Source organism: Alosa pseudoharengus, unplaced genomic scaffold (assembly GCF_046254945.1).
Source record: "Alosa pseudoharengus isolate Yale_2024_CS ecotype anadromous, Long Island Sound unplaced genomic scaffold, YU_APseudo_1.1 YU_APseudo_1.1_scf_6, whole genome shotgun sequence".
Lineage (NCBI taxonomy): Eukaryota > Metazoa > Chordata > Actinopteri > Clupeiformes > Clupeidae > Alosa > Alosa pseudoharengus.
The window spans coordinates 17,705,536-17,718,697 of NW_027468848.1; the positions used below are offsets into that span (position 1 = coordinate 17,705,536).

Below are 13,162 nucleotides of genomic sequence, written 5' to 3' on the forward strand. Positions count from 1 at the left end.
TCACCAATAAATAGAAAAAAAAAACATTTTCACATAGGTGGTATTTAATTCACAAACCTGTATGCTACAATATAGGAAAATATTAAGAAAATACTGTACATAAAGTTTCCTCGTATCCTTTTGGCACAATGCTAGGTAGGTTGTCCTTATTGGTATGTGTCTGTCATACAATGACTTGTCATAAATTCTTATATATATTTATTGATATTGGTATCTCTTACAACAATCACAACTACATTTACAGGGCATGTACATCTGACCATCAGCATTGGGCAAGTCTAAGTTCAGGTCTCAAGCAAGTCATATAAAATAATGCTCATTAAGAATGGATATAAGGAAATCCACTCCACTCTAATAAGCCAAATGAACTTGAATCTGTGAGACAAGGCAAAATAAAATGCAAAAAAAAAACATTCAGTGTTGTGTTCCTTCATCAGATTTAACTAAACATCATAAAGAAATGTAACAAATCAGATAACCATAGCTGTCTGGAATAAAGTGAATTAGTTGTCTTTAGTACTGGCCCATGAGTTAAAAGAAGGTAGGCTTTTCCACACCATGCATCTCATCCTATATACTCCACATCCCACAAATGATTAAGTGATGTGTAGCTCTGTGATTAAAACCCCCACTTGGGGGGGGGGGGGGATCACAGTGATTGGATAAGCAGAAAGATACAAATTTCCTTTCTTTTTGTTGTGTGCCTTTCCCCCCTGTGATTCTGTCAATTTTTTTGCGGACACAAACTAATATACCCACATTTAAGCATGTCCATTAGCATTGTGCCACCCCTAGGACGTCCAGCATTAAACCTTTTACTGCAAGCTGGTGAATTCTCATCCTGTCCTACAATGATGGCTTAGTCAAGAACTACAGGTTGACGTCTTTATTATATCTGGAGTTCGGATTGAGTGACAAACTGTAAGAGAACAAGTGAAAAGATGAAATTCTCCCTAGTTTTTCTCTGTAGTATTGCACGTGGATAAGGCAAAATAAATGATTCAGTTGATAGCAAAGATATTATATGCACTGGCTAATAGCAGCTTCCTTCAGTATTCCTCTTGATGCATTCATAGTATAGTAGTAGTCTAGCATCTGGCAAGTACTACATGTGGTTAGAATCAAGAGACTGACTAACTCAATGGAGACCCCCAGAGCTTGGTAGTGCACATCATTTTGTATTGCTCAGAGTTTTTACAAGGTCAGAATATATATTGTTTGGTTGGGTTCATGTGGTTTCTTGATTTCAGCAGATTAGTGTACATGCATACACATAAACACTGAAATACGTAAACTGCGATTAAAATTAGGATAGAATTTTACGTGTCCAGAATTTTTCATTTATTAAACACATCCTTTCCTTGATTCCAGAATACTGATTAAAAGATAAAAATAGATAAAAGATAGAAGAATTGAGTTTCTCAACATAAATGGAGAGAAATGGCTCAACGAGGATGTTTTGGAGATAAAGGACACTAAGAATAAACATAGAGCAAGAATCTGAAATGAATACTGAGTAAATATAAATTATTTATATAAATGTAAAATATTTCCTATATTTAGTATTATACAATAGGCTATCACAAACAATTATATAGTAATAATATAATATTCAAAATATTATCAGAAATGTATTTTTGGGAGGCCTGTTAAATCATATTTATACATTAGAAAGAAAATGGTATGCATCAGATAGAGCTTAGTGTTGTGGAATTTATTGAATCATCTCTTTAGGACTACTGATCAATGTTTCTTCAAATTCTTCAAGTTTGAGATGTGCATACCAGGAAAAAAACATGGTCTAAAGTGCATACTGTAATCCAAATTTCCATCTCTGACATCTTGCATAGCAAGTGTTACAATATGTTGAGTTTACATACAAATTACTGCAGAGCCTCTGTATCCATGAACTAAAAACAGTAATAAAAACTACTACCAGAACCCTCCATGTTCGGCACTTAACTTGGGTTTTAAAAAATTACTTGTGTATGTGAAATGTAATACTATGACCTTAGTTTGGTATGGTATAAGTTTAAAAATCTGCAACTAAAATCCTGCCTCATTGAAGCTTAATGGTGCCCTCTTGAGGTGATAATGACCACTGCAGAGACACAAGCGCCTTCACAATTCCATAATCAACAACTTTCTGCTTCTGATCTCAGTGCAGGGCTGGTCCGTATGATGAGGAACAAAACCTATGACAACAACTTGATAGTATTAGGACAGTGTCCTTTTGTGGTTTAACCTGTTCTGTTAAGAACATTTGAAAGGAAACCCACAATTTAACTACATTCATCATTGCCAGATGACAGATGTGGGAGTCTGATGCATGGTTTGTTATTGTAACACAGCTGCATTTTAGAGGGCTTCAGCAGGAATCAACAGAACATCAACAGAAATCTCCTCTGACACGGTCAGCAGGAGCGTTATGTCATTATTTCCCTTTTTTGTGGTTGTTTGGCTAGTTTAAATGACCCCCTCCACAACTTGGGTAGCAAAACGAACAAACCATAAAAGTGGGCTATTCTATGGAGTGATCCACAATTTATATACAGATTGGGACAGCTTCAGTGTAATCTCTTTGCACACAGATGTCAGGGGGATATTAGTCTTCTTGGTTTCCTTACCGTGCCTTCCAAATCAAATACAGAACAGAAATCAATAAAATAGTGTATATGATGCTTGGTTTGTTTAGGTTTCCTTAAAGATGTAGGTTTCATTACCACTGTGTCCACAGCATGGAAGAACTCCATGCATTCTGAGAGAGAATTAAGCTTTGCCAAAGCATGCAATGGAAGGGGCCAACTTAGAAATCACATGAGGTAGAGGACCGTATCCATCCAGTCTGCCTCCCGCGTGCGTCTCCTTGGGCCCACATCTGCTTGGAGCCCACCACCATCATGTGAAGTTGTGCCTGTTATCGAAGCTCCGGAAGGCAGCTGGCTTGGCCAGCTTTCTCATAGACAAGCTGTCAGTTTTACCCTCTGGTCGAGCCCCCGACTTGCTCCTTTGGAAGGGGTTCCTGGAAGAGGAGGCGGCGGAGGAGGAGGAGGTGGCGGCACCATGGCCCCGCTCCATCCTCTCGCTGATGGAGAAGCTCTTGCGAGCGTAGGCGCTGGCGGAGTGGGAGTCCTCGGACGAGGAGCAGCTGTTGGCTCTCTCGAGCCGGGAGAGTGGGGAGCAGTAGGGCCCGAGACCCATGCCAAGGTCCGCCCCTCCTCCCCCACCCCCGCCGGCCCTCAGAGAGGCTCGGCTGGACTCGGCCAGTATCTCTCCCGGGTCCTCGGGGTCCGACTCGGCGTGGCTGAGCTCGGCCTCACGCTCCGGGTGCGTGGAGCTCACGTCCTGGGGCTTTTCGAAGGTGAACGACCCCCCCGGGGATTCAGAGCGCTCGGGCATCGGGAAGGCGGTGGAGACACAGCGCGTGTCGATGCAGTCCGTGATGCTGGTGTACTCGGCCGCTTTGACTGGCATGTTCAGGCCGCCGTAGTACGGGCGCGATGAGAACATCATGCTGTGGGACTTGACCAGCGGGGGGTCGTCCGGGAACAGCCCGCCAGCGGCCGACAGGTAGCGGCTGCTCTTGGATCGCTCCAGTAGACCCGCCGAGGGCGGCGGCGACGGGTCCAGGTCCCAGGGCGGCAGGCTGTCAGGGAGCAGCTGGCCCGAGCACAGGGAGAGGTCTGCCGCAGCGCTGTCCTCGTACATCGCGGTGGCGTCCGACTGTCGGTCGCCAACCCCAGACCTCCCGCTGTAGTCCCGTCCCCCAGAGAGGACCGCCTCCATGATCTCGGAGTGGAGCGATGACTCCCGGGCCAGTGGGGGCACCATCCTGATGGGCTCCAGGAAGCTCTCGGAAGGGGCAGCCTCCTCTGACGCCGACACGTAGATGTCGATGCAGGACGATGGCCGGTGGTGCTGCGTCACGGACAGCGTGTTGATGGGAATGGGCTTGGTGTCCTTGGAGTTGGTGCCCGAGGCCACCGACTGGGAGCTGTTGGCCCGGTGGAGGCTCAGCGAGCGCTCCTTGAAGAAGCTCTCCACCCTCTCGGCCGCGCCGCCGACCCTGGCGCCGCCCACGTAGAACGAGTGGCTGCGGGCGCGCGGGGCCAGGCTCGTGGGGGAGGTGGGCGAGATGGACTCCTCGCCGCCGTGCTCCAGTGACTCGGGCAGGCGGTACGAGGTGCCCTCCTGGCTGTTGAAGCTGCTCTGGCGCAGGATGTAGTTGGCGTCGGTGCAGTCGGAAGACGTCCGCGAGCGCACCTTGTTGGCCTCCGCCCGGTCCAGGCCCGTCACCCGCTCCAGGGTCAGGGCGATGCGGCCGATCATCTCCTCCATCTGGGCCAGGCGGATGTCCACGGTCTGCAGGGACGCCTTCATGAAGTGCTCCCGCTCGTTCACCTCCTCCAGACGCATGGCCATATTCTCCACCCTGAGCAGGAACACATTGATATTGAGAATACAGTCACCGATTGTAGGCCGGGGTGCTGACCAAGGCAGTTTAATTACAGGAGTGGTATGAAGAAAGAAAATAATGTATGATATATGAACATGTATTATGTAACATATAGGCTGAGTTCATGCTGGCCTGGTATGTGTAAGCATTGAATCAGTGTATATACTGACGTGGAAATTGCCACCCTATGGTCAGCTAGAATGCGCTAGTGAAAATAATGGGAAAGCACAGACAAGTAAACTCTTCTATCCTCTTACAGTTGGGGAATGGGACAGGAATGGGATCAGAAGAAAAGGTAATTTTATTAATTATTATTAGTACTACCTAGAGTACCCAGTGCCTGCAAAACAGGGGGGATATTAAACTTGGGTGTGTTTGGGGATAAGAATTAGCATCTGCTTGGTGTGTTGTCTTGCGGTGTGCCTGACCTTTCTGACGTTACCCGGATCCTCTCGTCGTTGGAGGAGTTGAAGCGGTCATCTTTCTCCCGGAAGTACTCCTCAATGCACTGCTCCTCAAAGTCATGCAAATTTTTCAGTTCGTCCTCCGTGATAAAGAGCTCTGTGGTTTTGGAGATAAAGAAAAACACTCAGAACGCTTGAAATGATTCTGGAAAACAGAAGCACCTCTCTGTATCCTGGACATGCTGAGCAGCTATGAAATTATGGCCATTGTTTACAGTCATACACAGTGCGGCTGCATGTTGCTTTTCATCATCAAACCGCTGGACAAAAGAAGCTGAGGCAGTTCTGGGTATAGCCAACAAGGGGTAATTGGACCCCCCCCCCAAGCCAGGCCATGTAAGCCAGGAATGCAACTACAGAGAAGCATTCATCTAGTGGAGTCATGTCCTTGAATTAATATGGTTCTATGCAGATTTGTGAAGAATCAGATTCCATTTGCTTTATTCAAATAAAGTATTTTGAACTTCAAATGAGGCATTTTGACTCCAAACTAAGTAGACGTGGTGGTGGTGGTGGTGGGGGGGAAGGTGTATTCCTGTTAGACTCTGTCTGACGGACAAGAGCAAAAAGAAGCTAGTCCAGCGCAGGAACAACGGGTAACAGATGACTCACTGAGGCCATAGTCCCGCTCGTCGTCATCGCGTTTGCGCCAGCGGCAGCACAGGTGCTTGAGGACCATGGTGAAGTGGCTGAAGATGATGAGGGGGGGCGGGAGCACGGGCCGCTCATGGAAGGTCATGATGAGCTGGTAGCGTTGGAACTTCCACACCTGATTGGAGATGGACTTCACTTCGAAGAACGTATTGCTATGATGACAAACAGTGTTATGGGAGGAATTATTACGGTAGCCAACTTAAAAATTGTAAAAGAAATCAAAGTGCTAAGTTCACAGTTGTGCTACGAGACCATATGCACCAACTTAAATGACACACAAAACATTTATTTCACTGAACAGTGATTTTTAAAAAAAATCTTAAGGCCTTGTTAAAGCCTTTTTTGCTGTTGGTCTTTAGAAAAGAATACCAAGACTGATCATAGTTCCGATAAGCCTACATTTCAGGTAAAAACAGGTATAAAAATAATATTTTTGGTGATTTATTGTAATCTCATAAAAAACACGCCGCCCACAATTATTTGCACCCCTAGAGAATCTTATATACAAAATGTAACAAAAGCATTTTCCTATTTACATTTATGTCTTTAAGTTAATGAGAGTGTCTGAACATTCAGAAGTAGTTCATGACTTTCTTTTTCACTAAGGTATGAAAATAAAGTGACACAGAGGCTAAATCCCCTAGTCATTTTCCTATATGGGAAAGACAAGAGAATACACTAAATGTAAATAAAAGGAAAGTGTGTTGACATTGTGAGACAGGAATTGGCTATAAAAACTAGGTACTTGGTTGAAAAGATCTCATAATTACGAGATAAGAATCTCACAATTATGAGAAAAGATCTTGTAATTATGAGATACAGATATCAAACAGCCTTTTAGTAAAAGCAAGCACCACAAGATAGTGGACAATGATGGATGCTTCACACTTAATCTGCCTCATTCCTACTTGGAATGAGGGACTGGGAGATATTAATGTCTTTGGATGGATGGCATTAAAATGAGCCTGTCAACACTACGAAGGCAACTCAATGTTGTCGGGGTTGTTCAGGTGGAAAGCCCAGACTGACTTGCTGGAAGTTCAGCTCTTCTTACAGGTGCAATAAGACCAATACGGTCATCGCTGGCTATTTTATTGATGCGGTACAGTCTACCTGGTAGACCATCACGTATCAGGTCAGATCTGGGCACTGATAATTGTGTAATGGAGCAAATGCAGGTGTTTTTCATGGTTGTATTTCATCAATGAAATGGCCAGCAATGACCTTTGGATTACTGGTGGAGTAGGCGTGTAGCCATATGACCACTGCGCCATAGCCGTTGTTAGGCGCTGCAGTAGCCGCAGCTGGACTCGGGGCTCAAATAGCTTGCGGTAGTTCCCGGCCTTCTTAGTTCTGGCCAGGGCACTGCTAGTTCCACTCGAAATCAAAGTCTGGGGGGGCCCCACTCAATTCATTCATTGTGTTAATCAGCCTGTCTATAACTTTCCTAATGTGATGCACTTAAATTAAATGTTTGATAACAATGTGCCATCCAGAGCCTGCGTTTATCTGACTGCTCCTCTAATTTCAGATCAGGATCTCCTATCTCATAATTATGAGATAATGTGATTTTTTTTCTCATTATTATGTGAATGTAATGCGCTTCTGTAGATTTTCCTATTTCTCAGAATACATTTGCTTCCCTTCAAGGTTGGATTTTTCCTCATTGTTTTCATTGTAAGATTACAATAAATTACCAAACAAATCTTTTTTATAACTGTTTAGTCAACTTTACCAGGGGTGCCAATAATTCTGGAGGGTACTGTAGATGTTTACCAAAATGCAAGAATTTTCTCAGTCCAATCCCCTCTAATAAAACTTTCATAAAAATACAGCTGAAATCAAATGATATGAGATAAATGGCCTACTTGAACACAGCTATGAGCAGGTTGACCAGCAAGATGTTGGCCACGAGCAGGTAGCAGGCCATGATGGCTGGCACGATCCAGGCCCCAGTCTTACAGGGTGGGTGCACAATGACCCCATCGTCTGTGGTGACATTCTGTCCACATGGAGCTGGAGTAACAGAGTAGAGAAAACAGTGAGGCCTTGAGTTTAATAGTACATATGCACACCCTCATTCTCTCTCTCTCTCTCTCTCTCTCACACACACACACACACACGCACACACACACACACACCAAGGCCCACACACCCTCTTACACACCATGCACACACAAATAAGGCAGTAAGGGTTGAGTGCTATAATGGAGAGCTTATGTGTGCTGAAATGCATTCCAAAATATATAAAAAATATATTCATTCATGTTGGTCGCTTGCATACCCAATATATTTAAACATGTCCTAAATGTTTAAAATATATTGCCACTCATGTGTGCTGTTGTCTTGCAGAGGATGGTTGTGCAATAGTTTCGAATGCACTGGTTCATAACACGTTTTTTCCATTTGGGATGGTTCAGTTGCTGTAGGAGAGGACATTGGGTAAAATTGAGTTTGAGTTTTATTCAGGAATATGGCCCATTCATAATTTTCAGAGAAACACATCACACCTGGAAGCCCAAAGGAAGAGAACTGAAATATCTGAACTAGCGTTATTGTTATTATTATTTGGATTCCACAATTTTTGCCTGAATTGCCTTAATTTCCCTTAGTAAATCTGTTAGTAAATCTGTTAGTAAATCTGTTCGAAAACTCTGACAACTGAACCACGTGAAAAAACATTGGAGTGGATGAGGAGATGGAGTGTCTTGGGTCGTGCATGTGTGCGCTCACAGCACCTCTGATGGAACATCAGGGATGTTGGTGTTTATGTGATTGTAAACACACACACACAGTGTGTGCGCGTGTGTGTTTGGCTATTTGTTTGTTTGCTTTGTTTCAAATCTTGTTTACAGTCGGCTGAGTAATGGGCGGGAGATGTGTTGATGTTGCTGTGGCATTCCGGGGTGCCAGTGAGAGTGGCGATGGCGGTAATGAGGGGGGGGAGGGGGGTTGTAGTGTGGGGTGGTGCAGGCAGGGGGTTGGGTGGGGGGTGCAGCAGAGCTTCCATGACATGGGCTCTCTGCTTGAATAAACATGACTGGTCTACAGACACATGCATAGAGTCCTCGTCATGTGCGCACTCGGCTCCTCGGGGAGAGAGAGAGGATGTGTGAGAGTCGGTCACTCATAGATTCTCTACTCAGGCACGAGGCATGGGCATGGGGCAGGTGGCAGGGGGATGTAAAGCTCGGATTCATGAGCATGACTTGAGTGAGACTGGGATGGTGCTGGTGGGAACTCTTTAGTTAATTATTCATTCAGCTTGTGTCTTTTTTATTGGCTAGAGTCTTATATGTATATATAAATATATATATGTATATATTGTGTATATATGAGATGGACCATTGTGACGCCAGGTTCCATGAGTTCGAAAGTAATTTTCGACCAGCCAGAGTTTGTCTTTCAGCCTGTGCTGTAGCTTCCTACTATGCAATGAATCTGAAACAAAGAATCACAGTGTTATTTCAGCTCTCTTGTCTTTGGGCCATCCATCTCGCACACACACACACAACATACACACACACACACACACATGCACGCACGCATGCATACACACACGCACGCACACACACACACACACACACACACACACACACACACACACACACACACACACACACACACACACACACACACACACACACACACACATGCAGATCACAAACACATACTGTACACACTAAATCAAGTGACAGTATGCTCATACGTGACTGCAGTATAAGGATTAAATGGCGGTTTACGCACTTCATTATGCCATTTTGATTGATACCGGAGATGGTCTTAGGCCGTTTAGCAACTTTATGGAGTTGGTGTGCATGCATGACATACACCTTTTAAACTCATCCTGGTGACAAAAGCAATGAAGCTATATAAGCACTGGCTACTGTACCTTCATTAAAAAAAACTGGACACAAAAAAGTAGACATGGCTAATAATTTAAAAAAAATCTCGTATAAACAGCAGCCCGAGAACTGAGAAAATGTGTGTAATAATGATGGTAGGTTTTTGGATGCAATAGCTCAAAGTCTCAGCCACATAGTACATAAAGTAACTCATAAGACTCAGAGCAATGATGATTCACAGAGGCGTCTTCTTTAGTATCTCTGGCACTTTGACCTCTGGGTTATTCACAGACCGCCTCCTCAAAATGGACAGATATACCCACTAGGGTCTTTGAGAAAGAAACACACACACACACACACACACACACACACACACACACACACACTAGAGATGCAAGGGGAAAAATAAACCGTTTCACACCTTGATCCAAACTATGACACATAGAGCGGTGAAGAAGTAGGAGTAAAGGAGAGGAGGTACTAGCCAGCTCTGGGGATTGACTGCGCAAAGAGTTTATCGTAACCCGAGCAACCTGTTCTAAATGTTCAGGAACATTGTGTGATGGGAGAAACACGCAGCATAATCAGCCCACTGCCTTGAGCTCTGCTAGAGTCAACCATATGTCTACAACCATATCTCTCCAGCGCTGCCAGTGTGGTCCAGCAGGTGAAGTGATGCTCTTACGGTCGATCTGGTCAGCAAACACCTCCCCGTAGATCATCCAGTAGGGCATGAAGAAGATGTTGCGGGCCAGCATCCATGACGGATCCTCGTTTGGGTTCAGAATGGCCTGTCTGGCCACTCCAAAGCTCATCAGCACCACCAGCATGATGATCACAAAGTACATCATGTCAATCATCTGGAACGGGAACCAATGGTAATGGGGGAAAGAGGCACAAGGTGGACAGAATGAGATACAGTGAATGACTAGACTAATCTAGAGTAATATCTATCTAGAGCTATCTAGAGTATTATCCATGCCCAAATCTCTCTGGATATTTGTAACTAAACTAATACAGGACTACAGTATGTTTGAAAAGAAAACTGTATAATGATTTGGTCTTAAACATGAATATGATTGTGCAGGCAACTGAAAAAACATTGACTGAAGCCAGCTACGGTTAGCGTCTCACCATCTTGCCGATCATCATGACGTACGGTCCCAGGTATTTGTTGACGCCGAAGATGTCAAGCAGGCGTATGTACCAGTAGATGATGTTGACACAGTAGATGACGCGGCCGTAGCTCATGAGGGGCGGGTCCTGTAGCCGGAGCACCATGCCGATGGAGAAGATAAGGATAGCCATGAGGTCTGTGATGTTCCAGTACTCCTGCAGCCACACCTTCACCTTCTGCAGCAGTTTTCCCGGCTCCGACATCAAAATCTGACCGATAGACAGACCCAAAGTCAGATGGGACAGACATAAATACATTCATCTTCATAATTCATATTCCTCTCCACTTACATTAGTTCATATCATTTAGCAGATACTCTTGACTAAAGATGCTCATTGGGCTGTAAGGGCAATAGAGGTGTTTCCTTTTTCCTCTTCTGTAGATTATGTAGTGTAGTGTTCTTTATGTAGTGTAGTGTGCTTTATGTGTGGAGTGTTCTTTATTTAGTGTAGTGTTCTTTATGTATGAAGTGTTCTTTATGCGTGGAGTGTTCTTTATGTGTGGAGTGTTCTTTATGTGTGGAGTGTTCTTTATGTAGTGGAGTGTTCTTTATGTAGCTGCTAGTGTAGTGTTCTTTATGTGTGGAGTATTCTTGTTGGAGGTGTGGAGTGTTCTTTATGTATTGTAATGTTCTTTATGTGTGGAGTGTTCTTTATGCGTGGAGTGTTCTTTATGTGTGGAGTGTTCTTTATGTAGTGTAGTGTTTTTTATGTGTGGAGTGTGCTGCTTTATGTAGTGTAATGTTCTTTATGTGTGGAGTTTTCTTTATGTAGTGTAATGTTCTTTATGGAGTGTTCTTTATGTAGTGTAATGTTCTTTATGTATGGAGTTTTCTTTATGTAGTGTAATGTTCTTTATGGAGTGTTCTTTATGTATGGAGTGTTCTTTATGTGTGGAGTGTTCTTTATGCGTGGAGTGTTCTTTATGTGTGGAGTGTTCTTTATGTGTGGAGTGTTCTTTATGTAGTGGAGTGTTCTTTATGCGTGGAGTGTTCTTTATGTAGTGTAGTGTTCTTTATGTGTGGAGTGTTCTTTATGTAGAGTGTTCTTGTTGGAGGTGTGGAGTGTTCTTTATGTATTGTAATGTTCTTTATGTGTGGAGTGTTCTTTATGTGTGGAGTGTTCTTTATATAGCTGCTAGTGTAGTGTTCTTTATGTGTGGAGTGTTCTTTATGTGGAGTGTTCTTGTTGGAGGTGTGGAGTGTTCTTTATGTATTGTAATGTTCTTTATGTGTGCAGTGCTCTTTATGTGTGGAGTGTTCTTTATGTGTGGAGTGTTGTTTATGTAGTGTAGTGTTCTTTATGTGTGTAGTGCATTGTACTTTATATACATTAAGGCTGTGTATTGGCAAGAATCTGGCAATACAATACGCATCACGATACATGGCAAATAAAATATTGCGATATTCAATTTTATCAATATTTTCTTATATTTCCCCAAACAGCATCAAGCTGCACTGAAGGTGTTCTCCCCATAAAGAACTGCACTCACTGCTATCATGCCTTAGTGTGGTCAAAGATAAATACATCTCCAGTTCAGTTCAGATTCAGAGGAATCTTTGTCTTCTATACTGGTGCACTTTGTTGCTGAATCTGGAGTACTGCATAATAGTTCTCCAGTCATCATTGATTCAAAACCAGCAGAGGGCAGCAGTACTCTACTTTGATGTAAGCCTGTCTACATGAACAGCTGTTGGACTGTACACATGCAGTATGCGACCCCCCAGGAAACACATTTCTGTATTTCTTCATGTGAGCACTTTTGCACACTGCACTGCACTGCACTGCACAGTCTCTTCCCCACCTCTCTCATCTTCTCGATGCCGTTGGTGAAGATGTAGGCGATGACTATCCACTCCTGTGGAGATGGCGACAGGTCCATCTTGACCAGCACGATGTAGTTGAACAGCATCAGGTATCCGACGTAGGCCAGCTGCGCAGATGGACACAGAGAGTGTTCACGGCTAGGTGGAGAATTCACTGTCAATCATTTTGAGCGAGGCCACTCTGGAGTGCCTCTTAATTCACAGGAGTAAACTTGTGTTTAGAACAAGAATGTGAAGGACTGCACTGAGATATGCTTGAACATTCTGCAACCACAAGGTCTGACAGCAATAAATGAAATTAGACAGCGTATATAAAAAAGATTTATCACAAGATCGCTCTTGAGAGCCGCTTTGAAAGCTTGCACTCTAAAACTGAAAAGGGGTTGCTCATTTTCTGCTATCGGCTGCAGTACACTATGTTCTCATATTCATGAGACTGATAAAAAGCGATAAGGGCTCGAAATAAAACACCCAGTGCGGAACACTCACCTCACTTTCGGCTGAGTGCATGATAAGAGTGCAATCAAACCATTCCGCTTATTTTGTTTGCTAAATGGAGGGCCCCATTTCGCTGCGTTTGCATACGTTTTCGTGTTGACAGGGTGAAAAAACTCCCCCCTCTCAAACTCTCCAGGGCCTCTGCAGCAGCTTATGCTTTATGAGATTAGTAGTTTGTTTGTGCACTTCAAATGATAACTTTCATTTTAAACTGAAGTCAACGGTGCTGTGCCTGTCATGTAT

At 43.9% G+C, this 13,162-nt stretch overlaps 1 protein-coding gene across 1 annotated transcript in view; it reads right to left on the reverse strand.

Annotated features, from left to right (window-relative positions):
- Window positions 1–2,003: 2,003 nt before the first annotated feature.
- trpm3 (transient receptor potential cation channel, subfamily M, member 3) overlaps window positions 2,004–13,162 on the reverse strand; it is a 120,440-nt gene continuing 109,281 nt past the window's right edge. Inside the window, exons 20-27 of the mRNA XM_076269952.1 lie at window positions 12,400–12,528; window positions 10,554–10,805; window positions 10,105–10,279; window positions 8,907–9,015; window positions 7,443–7,592; window positions 5,533–5,726; window positions 4,885–5,017; window positions 2,004–4,432 (exon numbers count right to left, since the gene is read on the reverse strand). Of these exons, the coding sequence (XP_076126067.1) occupies window positions 2,899–4,432; window positions 4,885–5,017; window positions 5,533–5,726; window positions 7,443–7,592; window positions 8,907–9,015; window positions 10,105–10,279; window positions 10,554–10,805; window positions 12,400–12,528 (2,676 nt within the window). The 3' untranslated portion in view covers window positions 2,004–2,898. The remainder of the gene's footprint in view (window positions 4,433–4,884; window positions 5,018–5,532; window positions 5,727–7,442; window positions 7,593–8,906; window positions 9,016–10,104; window positions 10,280–10,553; window positions 10,806–12,399; window positions 12,529–13,162) is intronic.